A 22,693-nucleotide genomic window follows, 5' to 3' on the forward strand; every position below is an offset into this window, starting at 1 on the left:
GATATACAGTTATGAATAAACTTCCACATGAAGTGTTGAACTCTAGGGGGAAGTTTATGTTTCCATAAGGACTTCCAAGAAATAACTAAGTTATTCCTGGTAGGTGTAGAAACTAGATGTTCATTCAACAAAGTGTTGTAGGCAGTCTTAATAGTAAAAATTCCACTACTAGAAGGCTCCCATCTTAGCTTGTCATTACCTGCAAGAGGGATTCTGATATTAGTTATCTCAGTAACAGTATTTTCATCAAACCAGGCATTTAAATGATCTATTTTCCAAGTTTTGTTTTCATGATCGATGAGCTGACTAACGTTGGTCATATTAGAGGAAAAATAGTGGTTATTTGGTGGTCTGTGCATATTTGGAATCCAAGTGTCTTTCCAAATATTCACAAAAGTACCATCACCAATTTCCAAGATATAATGTCTTTTAAAGAAATTCAAACCTGTACTTATGCCTTGCCAAATCCAGCTGCCCTGCTTACAAACACTGTCAGTCAAAGGGTTAACACCAGAAAAGTATTTTTCTCTTAAGATAACAGCCCAAGGTTCTTCAGGATTGTTAATCATTCTCCAAGCAAGTTTGGCAAGTAAAGCCATGTTCAACAAATCAGTTTTTCTAATATTGAGACCTCCTAACTCTTTAGGCAGAGCAATGTCATTCCAGGCTTTTTGGAAGAAACCCTTTTCATTCTCCTTCTTACCCCACTAAAATCTCATTTGGATATTATCCGTCTGGTCAGTAAGCTCTTTGGGCATAGGGAAGATAACCATATGATGGCTAGCAAGGCTACCTAAAACAGCTTGGTTCATGACAGTCTTTCTTGGAACAGTTAAAAATATAGTTTGCCAATTATCAAGTCTACCTTTAAAACTCTCTTTTAAGTGCACAAAAGAGTCATATTTTCTTTTCTGAAGAAGCAAAGGGACTTCTAAGTATTTCTCATTCAAAGACATTCTTTTAATCCTAAGAATATTAGCAATGTCATTCTTAACTGAGCTAGGGACTTTGCTGCTAAAAGCTAAAGCTGATTTATCAAAGTTAACTGCCTGACTTGAGAACTTGCTGAATTGATCAATCAAAGAGGACAAATTCCTAGCATCCTTATTCCTAACTTTTATGAAAATAAGGCAATCATCAGCAAAGAATAAATGAGAGATGGAAGGGCAGTTCTTATTAGCTTTGTAGCCATGGATGAGATTGTTCCTTTCAGCAATGATTAAACTTATTGAAAAACACTCCATCTACAAAATAAACAAGTAGGGTGATAAAGGATCACCTTGTCTTAATCCCCTTTGGGGCACATAGACCTCACCTGGAGCTCCATTGAGCAAGATAGAAGTAGTGACAGTGGTAATGCATTGTTTTATCATTGTACACCATTCATTTGAAAAACCTAGTTTCTTAAGATTGTCAATGAGAAAACACCACTCAACTCTGTCAAAGGCCTTGGACATGTCTAATTTAATAGCAGCACAACCATCTTTTGCCTTAGTTTTAGTTTTCTTCATGTAATGGATTAGTTCATGAGCAATTATTATATTATCATGTATAGATCTACCAACTAAGAAAGCAGTTTGAGCAGGAGATATGATTTTATGAAGAATACATTTAAGTCTAGAAGCAAGAAGTTTAGAGATGATTTTATAAGAAACATTACACAGGCTTATTGGTCTGAAATCCACAACATGTTTAGGACAGTTATGCTTAGGTATTAGAGTAGTAAAGTTATGATTTAATTGCTTCAAAAGATGATGAGAATGGAAAAAAGCTTGTACCATTTTTACTACATCATAACCAACAGTTTCCCACATTAACTGATAGAAACCAGGTGGGAAACCATCAGGCCCTGGGTAGTCCAAGGTTTCATGTCAAAAAAATTTGTTTAACTTCAACAGCAGTAGGAATTGCAATCAACATAGCATTATCAGAATCATCAATCTTGGCATGCATATTATTTAGATACTCCTCAGAAGTAGGAGGGTGAGAAGTTCTACTCATGTTGCTGAAATGCCTAAGAAGTTCATTTTCAATGTCTTTTCTATCCTCAAGCCAGATTCCAAGATTAGATTGCAAAGAGTCTATCCGAGTTCTTTGTCTTCTATACTTGGCCTTTTGGTGAAAGTAAGCAGTGTTCTTATCATCCCCAAGTAAAGCATCATCCTTTTCTCTTTGTTTCCAAAAGTCCTCTTCTATGTCATACCAATGTTTTAACTCTCTACTTAAATCTTCTACCCTAGCAGGATTATGATTGATACCCCTAGAAGTAATATCAGATAAATGTCTATATTAATGATCTGAGTTTGGATATTCCCAAAATGATGGTAATTCCAATGTCTCAAGCCAACTTTAGTGTTTTTTGTATAATGAGTGAATTGGAAAGCAGCAGAGCCATGAGTGTGACTTTTCCATTCAGACTTAATAAGATTAGAACAAATAGAGTCTCTAAACCAAGCTTTGTTCACTCTAAATGGTTTTTTAGTGTTACTTCCTATTTTTCTAGTTAATAACATTATAGGACAGTGATCACTACCAATGACAGTCAAGTGATAAAGAGAAGCATTAGTATAAATGGCATTCCAATCTAAAGAAGAAAGAACTATATCTAGTCTTTCTAAAATAAGTTCACTACCATTTCTCCTATTTGTCCAGGTATAAGGATTTCCTATAAATGACATGCTAGTTAAACCATTGGAGTTTAAAAGATTGTTGTTTTGGTCTAAATCATTCTGATTGGGGGTGTTGCCACCCTCTTTTTCATTTCTATCTAAGATAAAATTAAGGTCTCCTATTACTATCCAAGGGTTCCTGTAAGTGTTTCTTAGATTGTTAATATGATTTCATTGGCCATCTTTATCATTATTGTTTAGAGCACCATAAATGCAAGTGAGCAAGGAACTGCCATTTTGACTATCTAGTTTGACAATGCAGTTCATCATATTCATTTGCATAACAACAACTTGTAGATCAATCTTGTCTTTCTATAATGGACAAAATCCACCTGACAAACCTATTGGGTTAAGGAAGCAGACATTTGGAAATTTATATCTAGCAGTAAGATATTGCATTCTTTTCTTTTGGTTTTTGGTTTCAATTAAGAAAATTATATCTGGGTTTTGGGATTTGATGAGCATATGAAGATGGTTTCTAATATCTTTATTTCCAAACCCACACACATTCCAAGATGTGATCTTCATCCTAGTTATAAGATTTCTATAGGCTAAGCAGTTTTGAGAAAATAAAATGACTGAATTTAAATAAATCCAAAAGTTTTTAGAATACTTCAAATTGTTTACCTTATTCTCCTCTGTTGTTTTGTTTGGTTGTTTCTCCTTTTGTGTGATCCTGTCTGTGGTTTGTGTTTCCACTTGTTTACCATCATGAGAAGAGTTGTTAGAGTTCTGCTGAGTGTTGCTTGGCACACTGTCATTGGTATCCTATGAACCAGTTGTCCTAAGTCTTTTTCCTAGCCTTCCTGTATTGCTACCCTCTTCCTCTTGAGCTATCTGACTTGGAACAGTCCCAATAAAGATTCCATCTTTTGGTGGAACAAAAGGAGAATGTATAGGAATCACCATTTTCTGCATAGTGGGAATAATTGTAGAAGAGGTTCCTTCTCCGGATTTCTTCTTTCTATTAGGATTGTTAACCCCAAAGTAATATGGCTTGTCATGTGCTTTCCTAAGAAAATCTGCAGATGCATCACATGCTTTTCTTGTATGTTTTATTATATAACATCTTGGACAAATATTGTGAGGTTGCTTTTCATAGAAGAATTTTATCCATCTTGTGTACCCAACATCTGTTTTAGCCATGGCTCCTCTTCTCAAAGGATTGTTGATGTCAATTGAGATGCAGACTTAAACCCCATCTTTGTCTACTGGAATAGCATCCTTACGTTCAATAGAAATAACCTCACCCATCAGTTTACCTATCTTAGTTACAGAAATGGGATTCATGTGCTCTGGAAGTAATTTTTTGAGTTGCAGCCAAAAACATTGAACATTCCATTCAAGCTCCTTATAAATCACATCTGTGATGTAATGGTGGAGAATAGTTAAGTTACCATTCACACTCCATGGTCTTATTATAAAAATATTTTTCATGGTTTCTTCATCCTTGAATTTGAAAATCATTACATTATCATCTATTTCCACCACCTTGACTTCACCTTGAGGGATATGTGACCAGGTGAACTTTATGTGTTTTTCAACAGCTTTGTAACCCATTTTTCTTTCCATTATAATCATGTCAATAAGACAGTGATCTCATTCTCCTTCGTTTACTATTAAAGCCCCATCTTCAGAAACAAGAGCAATTTCTTCATCTTCATTATCAAGATCGAGAGCAACTTGTTTGAATTTTGCTGCTAAGTCAGAAACCTGATTGTTCTTCTCTGAAGCCATAATAGTGTGATGGTTTAAAAAGTATGGTTTGATTTCTGTGATTCTGGGAGTTTGTCTGGTATGGGAGAAGATTATAAAGGGGTTAGGGTTTCTTATTCCATATGTTGAATTTTCAATCCGAGTATTTTGGAGAGAAAATAAAAAATTGTTATGGCAAGATAAACCAGTTACGACAACAAAACTTGTAGTCAGTAACCCTATGAACAAAATAAGGAAACTATTTCTATAATTGAAGCAGCGTTTTTGAAATTTGAAATTCCTAGATTTCCGCCTCTTCTTCTTTGGAGACCTCTGGTGATGAACCGTGAATCGGGAAAGAGTGAGTTGACCCTTCTTATGATAATGAAACAGTGAAAACACCATGGCTTCAAAAAGCACCTTAACACACAGAGCAAACGCTATAATCACAACTGTAAACAAGGCAAACACCATTAAGGAGATAGCAACCTATAAACACATTTTGGGAAGATTAAAGTTTAGTTAGCTAGACATTTTGAAAATAAACAAAACAGGTGAGAAAAACAAGATTAAAAGAAATGAACAAAATTAAAACGGTTGAAACCAAGAGAAAATTGAAAACAAACTAGAAAACTCCAGTTGATTGATTGAAAATCATGGATTGGGTGGTGGGATAATAAGGATTCATGGCCTAATATTCTAGAAATGTGCTACCTATTCATTAGGAACGATTAGACTGACAGTAATGACACCTACCATCCTTTTCTAATTTAATTTTCAAGTGTACCGAACGTTTACATTTCGATTTGTCCGGATCTCTAAAGGCAATTCCTACGACAGTGAATAACTTTTTTTTGTTGAGCCAGGTGAATGGATAAATCCATTTCTCCATTATGACAAATATCAGTTGGCGTTCTAATATTAAATGCGCGGTTAGACAAATTGCGCCAACTAATGATTCTCAAGCATCCCAGTACAAATCAGTATTATAAAAATAAGTACAAGATACATAATATGATAATATGTTATAGAGTAAAATCAGTATTATAAAAATAAATACAAGATACATAATATGATAATATGTTATAGAATAAAATAATAATATACATGTAAAAGTAAGTGGAAGTTATAAAATATAATAATACGATATATAAATTAGATAAAGAGTATTACATTAAATAGTTGGAAGACTAACAAGCTAAGCTCCAACAACATACTACTACATTAATTGAACAGGTTGCTGTGCTAGCCTACCAGCGAGCCTTATGGGTAACCTAGCCAAGGAAACCGAAGCGGACGGGGCTGAAATTGTGATAAGTTAATAAAATAATATATGAATTACGGATAAGTTAACCAAATCCACCAAAAAGGATAAAAGTTGTCGTTGGACTTGGCGTTTCTTTCATGAACGCTGCAGAATTTCACATAAACGCTGGCGTGAAAATTTGATCCGCACGTTCTTCCTATCAACGCCAAGTTCTACATCAAGCGCGTGCTAGATGGTCCAACTCAATGAACAATCCAACAGATTTGTTAGTTTGTACATCCATTTTTCATGTTTGTTGAGTCCATAGTGGGAGCAAAATCAATAAACTTCAAGTTTATTGAGTCCATAAAAACTGCTCTAATAGCAGTAACTCCCTGCTAAACTCCGGTGATTGTGAGACTCACCCTTTTTATTACACATTGGGGAGAAAACGAAGTACAAAGCTTCGGTCAGTCTAGAACCGTTGTCTAATTTTATTTCAACTTTAAAGAGGACAAAAAAGATATATATTCTTTTTTTGATAAACTGCAAAAATAGCAAAAGAAACTAGAGCCTAACGATAGGGGTAGGATCTCCCCATAAGATCTTCTTTTAGGAGATTATAACCTCCGATGGTGGTGTAGCTATCCACTCTCCAGACATAAAATTCAAGTTATATGTGTGACCATTCCCTCAATTTTTGAGTACTAAAATAGGGGTAATTTGCATTACCTCCCCCATAAAGATTGGTAATTTGCGTTATCTCCTCTGCAGAAATAAAATTAGCAAAACCTCCTAAAAATAAAAACCACGTGAAAGTTACCAATCTTTACAGGGGAAGTAACCCAAATAACCCCACTGAAATATAAAGCATCAATTCATAATAAAGTAAATTTGAAGATTTTATTTCAATTTTTTTTCGATTAAAGCTAAGTCCTATGGTGTGCTAATCTAATAGCTAGATTAGCAATCCACGTCAGTTTGGACAACCTCCTAAGTCATATGGCATTGCTAATCTAGCATGCTAGTCACAGAATTAAAACAATTTTCAGTTTGTCTTATATAACCCAGCAACCCAACTAGATTCATAAAAATAAACATCGATTCAATCATACGCAGGGAATTTCACATTATTTACCTATATCTTAAATAAAAACCTTAATTAGAATTTATTACGAATACTTTGAAATAAAAACAGCACTTGAATTCGATTTCCTTCCCCTATAAGGAGATTGAACCCAAAAAATAAAAAGATGAAATGGAGACAGCGAGTTGAGTACGGTTAAGTTTATGGTATGGCATGTTAACTTTTTGATTTGAGTGAAGCATGGCTTATTAACTTGACCCACGGACTATTCTCTCTTCTCTTTTCTCTCTCTCATCGTTCAATCACCTTGATTTTCTCAATACAATTCAGATTTTTTATATGATAGTCATAATGGCTTTTCCTGGTGCTGCTGCTCCATCGTTATCAAGTACGTTATGAAAGACGATAATCTACTTCGAAAATTATTACCGATGTTGATTGTGATGATGTCGATTTGGGCTTATTACTTATTCACTATGGAAGAAGCATATAACATACATGATGTTGATCAAGATTCTGAAGATCAAAAATCAAAATGGTTTAAAATCATAACAGATTCGATTGGTTCTGTTTTAAATGATCCAGCTGAAGATGGGTATGAATTTCGAAGAGCACTCAAAGCTGCAGGAGATGAAACTTTAACAGCTTTATCAAGATATAACTTAACTAGAGCGGAATGAATGTTTTTCATGGCGGGTCTGTTTTAGTCGTCAAGATCATCGTCCATCAACATTCAACACCGGTCCACACATTCAGATCAAATGTAAACATTGATATTGCCGGGCTCCTAATCACCAGAATTCAGACCTGTACGGGATGAATTCTCAGCTCCACTTGAACCAGTGGATAATTGTAATGGTTTATGCTGTCTTAAACTGGTGAGTTTACCTAGTCAAACCTTTTCTACGATTATTCTGAGCTGGAAATTGATAAAGGAGCCTGATAAATACTATCCCGACAACAGTCTCTTAAATGAGAAGAATAACGCGTTTCCTGTCAAAGTCCTCTTGGGCTTGGAGTAATCCAAGTAATGAAGTGCATAATGTGAGAGAAAATTCTGTTTGGATAGTGGGCAATGGAGAAAAGATAAGAATTTGGGAGGATAGATGGTGCCCTGGGAAACAGCCATTGATGTCTCAAGAAAGAAATGAGCTAACTTGGAACGATACCGTGTTGCAATTATGCTTTGATGAAGAAACAGTGAAAGACTGAACTTTCGCAGAGTGCAGTTCCAGAGTGACAATATGAAAGCCCTTGAGGAGGGCATCATCAACACAAAAAATGAAGGGAACACGTCGAGTTTTAAGTTATGTATGAAGGGAATCAAAACTCTAAATTTGATCCCGACTTTGGAAAATTTCTTTAGTATTAATTTCATTCATATCGAGAAGATTCATTTCATTCGACTCCCAGCCGAGTGTACGACTACTGCCTTATAGATGACCATATGTATTCTCAAGTCGATCATCATCTTTTGGAGTTTAAAGGATATTCACCTTTTTTTGTTGTTGTAATTGTTTCAAGATTCATCTGTATATACTGTGACCTTGACACTACTTGATGAAGCAGATTTGGATCAAGGAGAAGATCTTTCGATGTTCCAGTCAAGGAGGAAGGTTTAGCACGACATCCCTTCTGTTGTGACCTTGACACTACTAGATCCCCTCCTACACGTATATCGCAAGTATACTGCATTGGTTTGATAGGGGAGAATCTAATTTTCTACAATTTGGAGATGAAAGATCTCAATGTTGTGAAAGCCACTCGCTCCTGTAATGAGCAAATTCGGGATATCTTTGTAACTAAGAATCATGTCCATAGTAGGATGCATTTACTGCAGTGCAGTGCACCACAGTGAGAAAAATGGGTTAAAGTGTTTGCCCAGGATGCAGTGAAATGCGCAAGAGTGGGAAAAGTGGGTTGAAATGTCTTCCGAATTGGAAAGGACCTAAAGAAGAGACATGATTAACCTTGCAATCTGAATAATCACCACCAGAAAAAGAAGAAAAAAAGAAAGAAAGAAAAGAATGCTCCACCGATGTGCCAAAATGTGCAAGATTGCTAGCTAGTAGGGGTACCAATTTGATTAGGGGTATACCAAATTACATATAAGACAAAATACCGATTGCCTTTGAGTTGGTACAACCCCAAGCAAATTGGTACCCCTACCCTATTAGGGGCCTTGGAGAATGAAATGCTAAAAAAAAAGAGGAGAGGGGACTATTGACAGCCAAGGCTCTTTGAGTTACTTGACTGGGTGAAGAATGAATTCAAACACCAAAGAAAGAACCGAGATTCTATTGAAAAACCTTCCAGTAACTTTAATATTCATTTAGAGTGACAATTCTCAGGTATATGACGAATGACTTCTTTGTCTCTCCAAAAATTTCACACTTTCCTGTTTACCTAATAAATGGCAATGTACAGTTGCAACAATCACGAATCCTCATAGTTCGTCAGGTTGCAGGCTTGGCTTCTGTTTCTTTCTTTAAGAAAGTCCAAGCTAGCAATGCTGCCCCTACCGCAGGTTCCACCTGAGGAAACATTACTGAACTGTTAAACTGAAAGTAGCATTGGATCATTAGATTAGATGAACAGAAAAACAGAGAAATGGAAAACTCAAGCACCATCTGCAACTGAACAGATGAAAGGGATCATCTCTGCCCGCATCATTGCATATGGTGTTCAGAGCCAGGTAGATACTGTTCATGCATCATTTTGCAAGCATGATATGACTTTGCGTAATCAACCTTTAGCTTCTTCACTGTTAAAACAGGCTCCAAATATAGCACACTTATGGTTTCTTGTCTTACTGATGCAAAGCTTACGTGAAACACAAACTAGGGAATTCCTTGAATGCAAACTAAAACTAATTACATCATTCTCCTCCGGGCAGCACATGTGCATGCTATCTACCATATTTTCCATACAGGCAAGTACTTATATTTGATATGTTTCAAATGAACCCTAAATATAAAAAATGGAAACTCATGTGAGGAATGGGATTTAGATAGTAAGTTAACCTTGGGTCGAACTGGATGAACCCCGGGATAGCTCTCGCAGATGCGTTTAATAACTTCATTCCCTATATCCCATCTCTTATTAGCTTCAAGCACCCCACCAACCATAACGAGAGGGAATGGATCCATTCCATCTGCAAGTAATACTCAATCCATTACATGAATACAGTGATACTTATTAACATATACAGTATTTTTTTTATTATCAATAGGACGGCTCCTCGAGCACTTTTAGATTATTTTCCCGCACAAACATATATGAAACTGAGAAAACTTAAGGACTAATATAGAAAATTTTGTTTTTCCTTTTCAGATTCATTAATGAGTTCCCAAAATATCAACGAATGGTCTTTTAAGAGAATCAATCTGTCAATAGGTAAGGTTTACTCAGACATGATCATAATGCAAAATTCCCATGTTATAGATTAGTTTCAGCTAGAATGCACCAAAAAATTTATTTGCGATCAGAACGCCGCCCTCAGTGTTCATTTCGGATTTTCATATTCATGCAGATCTATGTGAAGCCGAAAAGACGCACCAGGAACATCCTGAACTTTCTGGAAAAAAATGGGTGTACTTTTGGTTGTTTCTTAAGTGTAAAGAAGGTAAAAAATGAATCAAACTACACTTCAGTAATGCAAATAATAACCTCAAAACTCTGCAAATTAGTTTATTTCTACTTCAATAAGCACACACCTTCTCCACATAACCCAAGTCGACGCACAACTGCTTTCACGCTTTCCGCTAAATCTTTGACCGAGTCATGTAAGATCTGATTAGCTACTTGATCTCCTGCTTCTGCACAGGATACTACTAGTGGAACAAGTGCAGCAATGCGAGCCCACGATGGATCCGCATAAGTCCACCTATTGATCACCATAAAGAACCTCAAGATCTTACGCAAATGCATGCAATTTGAACAGCTTAAGTAGAGGGATAACAACAACACATGAACGTACAGATTCAACAGAAGAAGTCTTCTACATCACTATTTCGTTTGACCGATTAAGGAAAGACTACTTAAAAACACAGGTAGATCTACAAGATTTAAGGAACCCATTATGTGTCTAGGAAGCAATCATGATTTGGAGAATTTAACGAAGTAATGAACCAAAATGCAATGGTTCCATTTCTGTCTGGAGACCAAGCAACATGTAAGTAGGATAACCCAACATGGGTACTGTATCCTTTTTTTGGTTTTTTAGGAAAACCCTGAGAAGACTTTATAAATAAGGAGTGGGTGCTATATCCATGATACTCTCGCAAACACTGCCTGAGAACTACACATACCGTATATCCATGCTAATATATTGGTCACCTTTTTTTTTGACAACAAAGTGCTGAGCTTAAGCCAGGTCATGATATAGCCTGAACCTATTGGATACTATATGCAGTTACTTGCTGACACCAATGGACGGGTATCTAAAGCCCTGTTTGGAAAAGCGAAGTTAAGACGTAGCTTAAGTGATCTATGGCTTAAATCAGGAGCCAGGAGGTATTGCAACTCAAACAGGAGTTTGCAGAAACAAGCTCAGAAAAAATTATTTTGTTAGACTCTCAAGTCAATCAAATACGCAAATAAAAGTTACAGATTTTGCAGCAATCATCATCCTCACGGATAAAGTGATACCACATACACTTGCGTTTTACCAGTTTTACTGGCCATCCAACCAGTAGAACACCTTATGGATAGTGGATATTGCATTGACCAAAAACCCTATATTCTGAAATTAGTTTTCCACAGTGCTCTCAGTAAAAAAAAATCAGTTTGATTAACGTGAAGTTCCTTAAACATCTCTGCCTTCTTTGAACTATCATGCTTTAAGCCCAATACAGTTTAACCTCAGAACTACCCTTAAGATCCTTCCAAAAGAATTTTCAACTTAACCAACCCAAAGATGTGGGTAGTCTAAAGGAACAAGAAAGATGATATACTACAGTTTTTTCAAAGAATGCGCAGAAACTGTAGCACTAATCAGTTGTAATTAAACATCGTAACTTAAGCTGCCAAAGAAGCATACCCAATAAGTTCATCTGGTGAAGAGAGGTTCAGTATGTCAAGAATACTGGATGTAAGTGCTGTTTGCGGGCCGCGGCCATCATGGGCTCTCACCACTGCCGTCAATGCTTGTGCAGCAATTCCATAGCCACTGTCGGTGGATAAGAATCATTAAGGTTCCAACATATCTCAAATATATCTAACTTTAAGCAGGGAGAAAGAGGAGACTGAATTTTCATGACCATCAAGGAAATTCCAGCCTCCTGTTTGGTGAGTTGAAGAAACAAACCACATAGTGTAAGAGATGGTGGAAACAATTATAATGGAAAAGCATCAAGCTGATACAACCAGAACTCTTTCAACGCGCTAAGTTTGAATGTTCAAAATTTGGAGTTTCTAGATGCTGGAGTCAAGCTCTTACGACTAGTTACAAATCACCAAGGCTAGTATTAGGGTTCTATATTTGCTTAGAGTTCCATATTCGCAACAGAAATGTCTATCATTGATGCCCATCAAAATAGGTTAACTATGTAAGCACATCTAAGCTAACCGGACGCAAAGTTTCCCGGCTGTACCAGGAGCTTTTGAAACTTTTACATACATGCAGGGACAACAAAGCTAGAGTTAAGTACCTTCCCCAATCACCTAACACTGGTCCAGCACCAGCAGCTCGGGCCTCCCTTCCATCTTCCGTGAACCCGTAAGAGATGGTCCCTGTACCAGCTATTAGAACACATCCATGAAGTTTCCCCATTGTCCCACTAGCCAAAGCTGCCACAGCATCATTTTGAACAAATAGTTTTACATGCTTTGGAAATATGTCCCTGAGAAGGAAAAATAATTGCAAGCTTCAAGAGTTAGAGACTGGACAACTTAGGGAAACACGAATCAAAATCAAAGGTATGGCCATTGATTGCTCATGTGCTCACTAGACAGCAAACTAAATCATTGCAGAAGCAGAAATAAAAATGAAAGGTTTAGCTGACTGCAAATTTCTTATGCATATATGTTTACCGGTTGAAAACGAAGGGAAGTAGATGTTGATGACAGAAACCTTCCAGGGGTTATGTAGCTTTGCCAAGATGATATGAAGAAAATAAAATTTAAAATTACGGTGGATGTTTAATTACTTAAGATGTGTATGAATAACCGAATCATTGTGATTGCAAATCCTGTTATAATTACAAGGACGAAGGTTGGAATTGTGAACATATCTGACATTCCAATCAAACATAATTACGTTACACACATTTAAGTTGATAGTGTTAGAATTTCATCTCTTTAATCATCATAGATTAAACTTGGAGATGATAATAAATCATACAGTCTGTTGAATCAGAAACAGCTCTAGTATTAATGTACTCTATAGTTCATATACTCAGCACCATACTCAGTTAAGTCTCCGCGTTCTCCAGCTCTACAATATCATGAAACATCACCACAAAGAAGATATAGGTAGATAATTTATAAGGTTTGACTTGGACTTTTACTTCTATTTCCTCATGCTTGAATGATGCGTAAAACTGATTCTCTCACTATCCCAAGAGGCTAGAAGAAAGTCTTTCTCTCTAACCTTTCCATCATGGTTTAGAGTGACACCTTCTTCTTCTTGTTTCATAATCGAGAGAGAGAGAGACACCTCATGGGATAGCTCACTAGTTATCTTTCACTTATCTAGCATAAACCTTAAGCTAGTCTTTAGTGTGTGATTAAACCATAAACACACATTATTACAAATTACTATTGCTCAGATTTAACCTTATTTAATAAAATAGCTTAGACTACTTGCGAAACTATAAAACGCTAACTGATAGCAGTTTCATTTGTGAGAAAGTCAATTAATACTACCCACAGTAATGACTAAGCTAACCAGTGTTCTTACAGAAGCGTATGGTGCAAATTCAAACTCTATAGTTAGCAAGCAAGCAGGCTATAAACATATACGGTAACTGGAGGGCCTTGTTTCCATATCGCTTTAAAGTAAATTCGATTTGATCCTGGTGAGCTTAGAAAAAAAGATGCACTAATATTATCATCATGTTATTAAAATAAGCTGAACGACAAGGAGTGCCGAATCTTAGGATCTATTTTCTATTCCATTTGCATTTATTCTTCGTCATCTTTGTAGATGTTACAAGTTAAGTCAAGACCTCCAATGAGGGATCTGATTGATGGTGGCACGAAAGACATATGTTTTACTACTTACAGGATTTTTGACCTTGAAAAAATTCTATCACTATGGTTATACAAAGATAACGTAATCACTCCGGTCTTTCATTCTTTTAGTGCACAGACCAAGAGAAATTCAACAAAAGGAAAAGGTGAACGTAAAGAACAAAACCTGAGCCAATCGAGTATCCTCTGTTGATCCGTAGGATGGTTAACACCAGATACAGCTAAACAAACAGCTCGCACAGCAGACCGGTTGGAATTAGATTTAGTTAGCACTTCAGCCATTACCTGTTCCAATGTCTCGCGCGCAGCCGTTTCTGTAGAAATTCAAAAACACTCAAAATACTAATGGAGTCTAGTAGCTCTTCAAATCATTATGAAAATGACTGCATATATCTGCGGTTCCGAGCACAGCCTAACGAAATTTAGGAGACACACACTATTGAATTAAAACACGATTAAATAAAATTCCTTATGATCCTATTCTGTAAGCAATGATACTGAATTCTCAAATAATCACAAATCCTTGATTATTTCCTCGAGAAACAAGATCAAATAATATCCTCAGAGAAACAGAATCTTGATTTAATTCTCAAATACCTCAAATAATTGGTACCAACATCGAAAATCACAAAATATGCATCTACAAATGAAGAAATATAGATGAAAAGAAGAAGAATCAAATGAATTTACCTCCAACACTGTTATGATTAGAACAACCAGCAACAGCTCTAGCAAGAATAGGAAGTGGTTCAGGGAGTTTTTGAGAGAACGACATTAAAGGCATACAGATACAGACAGTAGATGTAGTTCCGCCATCTAATCCAAGTATCACTCCATCTCTACTACTTAGACTATTCATTTCTTGCTCAAAATCCCAAATTTCACCATTTCTATCTCGTCTCTTCATCTTTATTTCACACAAAACAATTACAAAAGGAGAAAAATCTTTTTTAAGAGAGAAGAGATTTCTGCATTTATAATTCTTTGTATTTGTTTCTTTGATTTTATGATTCAATGGAGAAAGATTTGTAGTGATCAGATAAAGATTATTTATATCAAATTAAAATTTAAAAAAAAATAGATGGAAAAATGGATAAATATAAAAATATAATCATACAGGGTTTAAGGGACTAGTACTTTACTTTTATGGTTAATTAATCAGGAACCCTTAATATATTTTAAAAATTTATATAACACCCTTTCCAACATTAGTCAACGGTGGTTGACTTAGTTCTCAGAGGAGTATTGCAGTCTTCCAAATTCCAATCCAAGGTATGGAAAAATCTTATAGATACAAATTTTGTGACTTCAAACTAAAGAAGAAAAATCCTTGGTATACAAAGAGGATGCTAAGGTTGGGGAAGAGTTCCACCCCCACAGGATGTTTTCTGATAATTTGGAAACAAGCAAGGACATGTGAAATGAATGAGAGTAAAAGAAGGAAGTTCTGTTGGAAATGTGTATAGAATATTCAACTGAAGGCCTACAAAAGAGACTGGAATTTGATTCGGACGGCTAAAGAGCCAAACAAGTAATGGTTGGAAATTTTGACATAAAGCTCCAAACAATAAGTGTTAGGATGAGGTATTTGGCATGTTTTTCAAAGTCTCGTTCTTCACATGAAGACTGCAATTATTTTTCTCAAACTCATGTCGCATTCATCCAAATATATAAATATATCAACCTGCGGAAACGGACACCTAAAGACCAACAGTTCCCATCACTGACGTTCATATTGTCTTCTTTAAAAGTCGAAGGGCCTCTCTAACAAGAGGCGATGCAAGGGCTTTTGCGCTGCAAGGCCACTTGCGTCAGACTCGTGCTGGATGGATATAATCTGGAAGGAAGCTAGCAGATACAGATGAAACTGCAGCAGGCCATTTAAGATTTCTATTGGTATGAGTACCTGTTGCAGCTTATCTCTGCAACTTTAGTTTTCACCTTCCCCACTTGATTCATGTTTTCTTGGATGAATGCATTTATGCTGACCACAACACAAAAAGTCTGCAAGAAAATCAGGCTCTCACTGAAGACATTGTTCAGCTTCTTCACAGGTTGGCTTCTACTCACTGAAATTCATATTACGGCCAACCTAATATTGATTGGCACAACAAGAATCTCACTACTTTACATGGGAAACCAAGGGAAGCTTCTTACAGAGTTAATAACTTGTTAGGGATGAACTGTTTATCGGTACAGAAGAATAACAATATAGGTCATATGAAAAGAGTGATAAACACCAAACAAGCTACTTATAACTCGATCAAAACCAGTGAGACAAATGCATAAAAATATATATGTATACGACTAATAATAACAACATAAAAGCTAGATAAAGAAGATGAAACAACTGTTGATACACAACAATAAGTACCAGTTCTTGTTTCTGATTTCTTTCTCTTCTTCTCTCTCAGTTTTACACTAGGATCTACTTGAACGGTAAAGTAAACATTATGCAGCTTTTGAAGGTTCCTCACCTGGTACATCATCTTCGTCATGGTAAATATTTTCTGCCATCTGCCAGATTTGAAGAATGTTGTCTTCAGCTACGCTTGCAACAACCCAATCTTCACAAGGATTCCAAGAGAAATCCGAGATTTTGCTAGTGTGCCCTCCATGGATGAAGAGTAGCTCTGGTGGGCCATCTTCTGCATCCTCTGGTGTCTGCTCTTCATCAATTCTGTGACAACCCCAAATTTCAGTTATCCATGCTACAATGATTCTCAAGAAACATGAATGGCAATGTTGTTTGCCAATATTAACCAAAACGCAAAACTGAGGAGTAGAAGACCATTGATACATGAACTCTTTTAGTACTATCTACCACTATAATCCTAAATTAGACAACTAAAAGACAATGAACTTTGAAAGGATAAAATAGTTATGTGGAAATTCCAAGGATAGTCAGACATCAAACCTACTGAAAGTCTAAGTTAATATGAACAGCCAAATAACAGGAACCACATTATTCATGATATAGCTAAGAAATTTCCGTACTATGGATTCACCACTAAAGATCAAAATGGAAAATGAAGTTCTGTGTAACACGAGTTGAAACTATCATTGTGTCATACACATGAATTTTTTTTACCACAAAGCTAAGTTAATGAAGGTTCATAACCTAAACTACTTCCACCAAATTAGTAAAAGAAAATATAACTTTGGTGACTCACTCTCACTGTGACGTTAACAGGCTACAATTTGACCACATAATGCTCAAATTGAGGTTTTGCATACCAGCCCCTCGGTAAGCGGATAAAACAAGTCTTTATTAATGATTAAACTAGAATCTTTCCACTAGTGTGTAGTGTATGATATACTAAGCCAGACAATGAGTTACTGAGAAAATTGGCGAACTTCCATAGATATGTGTTACATAGAATCCTACTCAACCCAGAAAAGATTTTGAGTGTGAGTATCTTCCATATCAACTCAACTGGAAAGTGACACCTCAGAAGGGACAGTCATAGATGGTATCATGGTAAACTATGCTAATAGTTTCGAACACTACATTCATAGCTTCATAAAGTGACCTAAATATCGCATGCTGATTAGAAACTAATGATATGACGGAGATATTTATTGTCAATACAGCTACACTAGTTGAATCTTAACAGTGAAATATGTAATAAATACTAAAACAGCAGCATGTAGAGTCTTGGACCCTTGTATGGATGCTTGATGGAATAGCATCTTGTTTCCAAGCAGAAATAATGATCTGAACTAGTAGAAGATATAAGTATCTACAATGGTGAAAAAGCGAAGAGAAATAGAAGCTATAGTATTTAGAAATTCAAATTTCATAATGTTGCCAAATTTAAGTAACTGAAGTTTAATCAAGAAAAGTACCTGCTGAGATCCCAGACCATCAGTCTCCTACCAAGACAACAAGAAGCTAAAATCGTTTCATTCTTCGGGCTCCATCCAATTTGGAAAACCTCCTCCCTATTGGCACAAAAGAGAAATTATGAATCAAGATTTGTTTTCCATGTTATTGCATATAACATGAATTCATTGTACATATGAATGCTTACTTGTGGCAGTTGAAAGTGTGGAGAGCAGTATTTATCTTACGAAGGTCAAATAGCTTAACTGTTTTATCAGTTGAACCTGTAGCCACAACCCACTCATTGAACGGATTGAAAGCCAAGCAGTTAACCTGTTAGAGAAACATGAAAAGACGGCCGTATCAGCTAGTTGCATATTTGTTAAACCAGTGCATATGCAAAACCCTACGATTTAGTTACATAAGTTACATTTATTATTCACAACATCCATGCTCTCTACACTTTTCTATTTCTTAGTCTTACCAGTGCATATGCAAAACCCAGAGTCAGGCCACCAGATGATGATAACAAGCAAGACCCCAGCTTATTAAGTAATCAACCCAAACATGCTTTCTGCTCCTATGATAACCTACTAACAGCGATTGCGTCTTAAAAATGGAGAGTACTGTAGAAGCAATGGAACTAGCAGAGGTTTCCAAAAAAGTTCCCCTCTACCCGTTTAAATTATTCGAAATCCAAAACTAGCCAAATCAGACATCCAGAGTTTTTACATCATTTCTCTAGTTTACTCTATTATTTTGGTAAAGTAAATGAAAGTTCACCACAGTTTCGGATGCACCCTAGTTTTAATCAAAGCGATTGAATAGATATAGTGTGTCGTTTTCTGAGCACCAATGATGATTAAAAGTACCACCTTTATACCTAAACTTTATTATTGTATTAAACAGAAGAAAATCCTACGGCACCTTTCAGACTGTAGTTTAAGTTAGCATCACAGAAGACCATGGGTCTTTTGCACCCTATATTACTTGTTTGGCATATTATTACCTGATGAGGTTAACGAATCACTCAAAGTGCAGCTATGTTCATTCCTGCAACTTGTAATTTCTCCATATAAAATTCTGACTCAAATAAACCCCGTTCATTACTCATAAAGTTATATAATCATACTGTCTACATCAAAATGTGCTGGTAAGGTTAAACCGCGTATAGTATTATACTTAATATATGAGCATTCCTGGTCATATTCATAATCCACGAACTAAGGAGAAGCAACGGAATTGGATTTAGGCAACAATGCCAACATTGAGCCAAAAGGAGAATCAAATGTACCCCAAGCGTCAACTAGAAAGACAAATATACAGAGCTCTATGTGACTCCCAGATAAATCTGGCAGAATTGAGAATTGAGGGAATCTTGAAACTCACCTCACCGTCATGCGCACGGACAAATTGGGCTGGCTTGGTAACTGATGAATTCCGCAGATCCCATATAAGCAGGTTTTGATCATCCCCAACAGAGCCAAAATAGTACTCATGCCTCAGATGCCAAGCAACATCTTCCACAACACCATCATGGCTCTACATTAATCAAAAAATAAATGTGAGGTGTGGTTCGCCTTAATTAACAAGAACTTTATTGGATTACAGTTATCCCCAACTACAACTTTTATCATATAGAATGTGGTTAACCTGAACAGTATTCTTTTCTCTTTCCCGAAAAGTAGCTTATGAGCGACCTCAGTTCTCAAAATAACAGACATAGACATCGAACTGCAGTAGAACTGTATGATATAACGACTCTTACCTTGAAAATTTGTTGGGCCTCGAGAACCTTATTTTTAGGAGTTGCATTGACATCCCATAAGCAGATCTGAGCATCATCTGAGCCACTCAGTAGATGTCCTTGCTTGAACTGACTCCAAGATAATCCATAACCTTCGGTGTTGTGGCCCCTCAACCTAAGATCCGGACTGCATGCGCCATCAAGTGGAGGCTTAGATGGGTGTTTGCTATAGTCAAAAACATAGACCTCTGCGCTAATTGTCTTCGTGGCAATGATAAAAGGGTTTTGAGGCATATAACGAGCTCGATTAACCTCTCCATCATGATTTATTTGCTGAATTATTTGCACCTGGAAATGCAACCCGAATCAGCACATTATATCAATGAGAGTGCAGCCATGTTTAACTAGATTCAACTACTTAACACAACACAGGCAACGAGCTTCCATGAGTCCAGATTCATTATGCATATAATATGGAGAATTGAGCTAAAAAGTGATGGGCTGTAACCAAAAAGATGGATCCTGTAAGGTTGGTAACGTCTTGACTATATCCAGCAAAAAGCACAAACGGAATTTAGAAGGATAGGCCACTAATTATTCGCAAAAAAATTGTACGAAGTATGTAAAGAAAGTTTAACTAGTTGTATCAAATATATCATTTCAAATTTTCTGCTGGTAACTGCTATTTTCAAATGATAACCATAAAAACGAATTATATAACAGCATGTCAAACAAGAAAATGTAAAAGCAAAACTTCTGCTACAAAAAAACAGATATCGATTTATAGCCCACATGATGAGATATCCTATAAAATAAGTAACTAGCTGCTACATGTGAGGTGCAGCCATCAAGGTTCCGGCAATCTCGGTGCCACATTTAAAAGAGTAGAGATCAATCTTACTAGTCAATCAGTGAAAACATAAGAATTTTATAAATGCATTCAGCAAATATAAGCAAATTATTCAGAACCAACACGTTTATAAGACCAAGACCCATTCGATGAAAGTAACAAATTACCTTGTATTAACTATATATCACTGAATTCCAACAAAAGAAACCTAACATTAAATTAACAGTACAGATCCCCTTAGACCACTAAAATTAAAATCCCTAAACCCTAAAAGTTCAGAATTACCTAACTTCATGTTTATAATTCAATCAAATAACACCTTTTCACTTGTCAATTACAAAAGAAACCCAGAAATCAAAAGATAACAACAACTTGGCAACTTACAAAACCCTAATTAAGAAAAAATAAAACCCTAGATTTTTTTCAACGAAAATTATACCTTTCCGTTAGCACAACCAAACCCACCAATCTCCCCACGCTCATCATCATATTGACGAGCATCATTTTCAGCATCTTCTAAAGGTAACTGAACTTGTGCTAACATCAAATAATTAGGTTCACTATCAGAAGTATGAGTCCCTAAAATCATTTTCTGTACTGAATAATCTTTACCAGCCGGTTCTTCTCTATCAGGTAACCATTGAACAGTCAAAGATGGCCATTCTAAAGCATGAGTTATAACCAGATCGTACAAAAATGGTGTGTTCTTCTTCCATATTTTGTATTCCTCGTTTATTAATCTCTCTTCTAGTTCGCCTCTCAAATCTTCTTCGTCTTTTGCCATCTCCTTCTCTAAAACCCTATCTCTATCTACTACTGCTCTGGGATTTTGAAGTTAAAATAAAAGGGTTAAGATTTGCAATCTAAGGGTTTTTTTTTCTGAGAGAGGAAATTTTGGAGGGAAAGAATAAAAGGGAGACGAGGACTGAGGTGTGGAGAATGGGTAAACCACTTGACCCCGATACCCTTATTTTTATATATCCGGTTTGCCCGTCACATATTTATTTTGAGGTGCTTAAATTTTACTCCCTGCGCCCTATAAAAAACCCTTTACTAGCTTTTTCCCTTAATGACTGATTTCTTTCATCAGTTAATTTTTGTTTGGTCGATTGATATTTTTTTTTTTTGATGGAAAAAACTACTTGTATTAATAAGGAAAGTTATACGAGATTGACAGATGTCTTTCATGATTTCAACCATGAAAGTTTCAGGGTAATTACAGTGATAGTCAAAAGATTTCCTGTCAGTTCTAGCTGTGTTAGCTATTACATGTGCAACTTTGTTTGCTTGTCTTTTAACATAATATACTTCAAACCAAGAAAACCAAGAAAGTAGTTGCCTTATTTCATTTATAATGCCTTCATTCATCCAGTGAACTGAAGATTTGGCATGCTTGACAGAGTTGATCATATTTACACAGTCTCCTTCAAATATTACTTTAGTCAACTTCATCTCTCTAGCCCAAATGATAGCTTCTTTGAAGGCTAGGCATTCTCCATGTTCAGGGTCTACTCCTCTATTGATGAACCTCCCTCTGATGCCTTGACAGTTTTCTGCAGAGTTACGAATGATTAATCCAATACCTGTAAATAAATTGTTACCATCAAAGGATGCATCCATATTTATTTTAACAATGTCTGTCTGAGGTGGAGACCAATAAGTGACCTGTAACTCCTTATTATGTTGCTTTGTACCAGAACAATGATTAATCATGTGTTTAATGGAATAAGCCATTGAGTGAATATTCTGATTTTTATTGTTGAACTCTTTCGATAAACCATGCAGTTATCATGAACGTTGAAATGTTATCATCTACTTTGGAGAACCAAGAGAGAATCCAAGGTTTAAAAATGTGTATAACCTGTAATTGAAGAGAGGAGACATTTATATTCATGGATAACCATACTAATCTAGAGTAGTCACAGTCTATCAATAGATGTTTTAGAGTTTCTTCATGTTGTAAGCATCTAGAACACAATGGGTTTATATCATGTTTAATTTTGTGTAGCTTTTCCTTGGTAGGTACAATGTCTTTGATACATTTCCAGATAAATAATTTGACCTTATGCGGAACATTCACTTTCCACATCTTTTTCCAGACTATACTTGAAACCTCATTTCTTCTCTGTCCCTGAGAATTTCTTAACTGCCTAACTAGTTCATAGTAAGTAGACTTAATGGTAAAATCTCATGTTCTACTTAACTCCCAGATCAACTTATCCGTTCCATGTTGCACTAAAGGCATTTTAAGGATGAGTTATGCCGTTTCCTCTGAGAAAATCCTTTGCACTAAATTTGTATTCCACCTTCTAGGATTTTGCAACATTAAGTCAGACACATAAACTATCCTGACTGGTTCAGAGAAGTTTTCTTTTGGGA

At 36.1% G+C, this 22,693-nt stretch overlaps 2 protein-coding genes across 2 annotated transcripts; both read right to left on the minus strand.

Moving 5' to 3' along the window:
* Positions 1 to 8,966: 8,966 nt before the first annotated feature.
* LOC113278987 (N-acetyl-D-glucosamine kinase-like) lies at positions 8,967 to 14,947 on the minus strand. The gene is made up of 7 exons (XM_026527703.1): positions 14,582 to 14,947; positions 14,058 to 14,205; positions 12,349 to 12,540; positions 11,739 to 11,867; positions 10,414 to 10,583; positions 9,721 to 9,851; positions 8,967 to 9,231 (listed from the first exon to the last, which is right to left on the minus strand). The coding sequence occupies exons 1-7, from the start codon at positions 14,796 to 14,798 to the stop codon at positions 9,154 to 9,156; spliced, it is 1,065 nt and encodes a 354-aa protein (XP_026383488.1). The 5' UTR covers positions 14,799 to 14,947; the 3' UTR covers positions 8,967 to 9,153.
* A 1,125-nt stretch (positions 14,948 to 16,072) lies between these two features.
* LOC113278993 (histone-binding protein MSI1-like) lies at positions 16,073 to 21,269 on the minus strand. Its single transcript, XM_026527709.1, has 6 exons — positions 20,754 to 21,269; positions 19,486 to 19,812; positions 19,107 to 19,259; positions 17,926 to 18,050; positions 17,741 to 17,836; positions 16,073 to 16,571 (listed from the first exon to the last, which is right to left on the minus strand). Exons 1-6 carry the CDS (start codon positions 21,096 to 21,098, stop codon positions 16,343 to 16,345), a joined length of 1,275 nt encoding a protein of 424 aa, XP_026383494.1. The 5' UTR covers positions 21,099 to 21,269; the 3' UTR covers positions 16,073 to 16,342.
* Between the last annotated feature and the right edge of the window lie 1,424 nt (positions 21,270 to 22,693).

This window comes from Papaver somniferum, chromosome 1, assembly GCF_003573695.1.
Source record: "Papaver somniferum cultivar HN1 chromosome 1, ASM357369v1, whole genome shotgun sequence".
In the NCBI taxonomy this organism is placed as follows: Eukaryota; Viridiplantae; Streptophyta; class Magnoliopsida; order Ranunculales; family Papaveraceae; genus Papaver; species Papaver somniferum.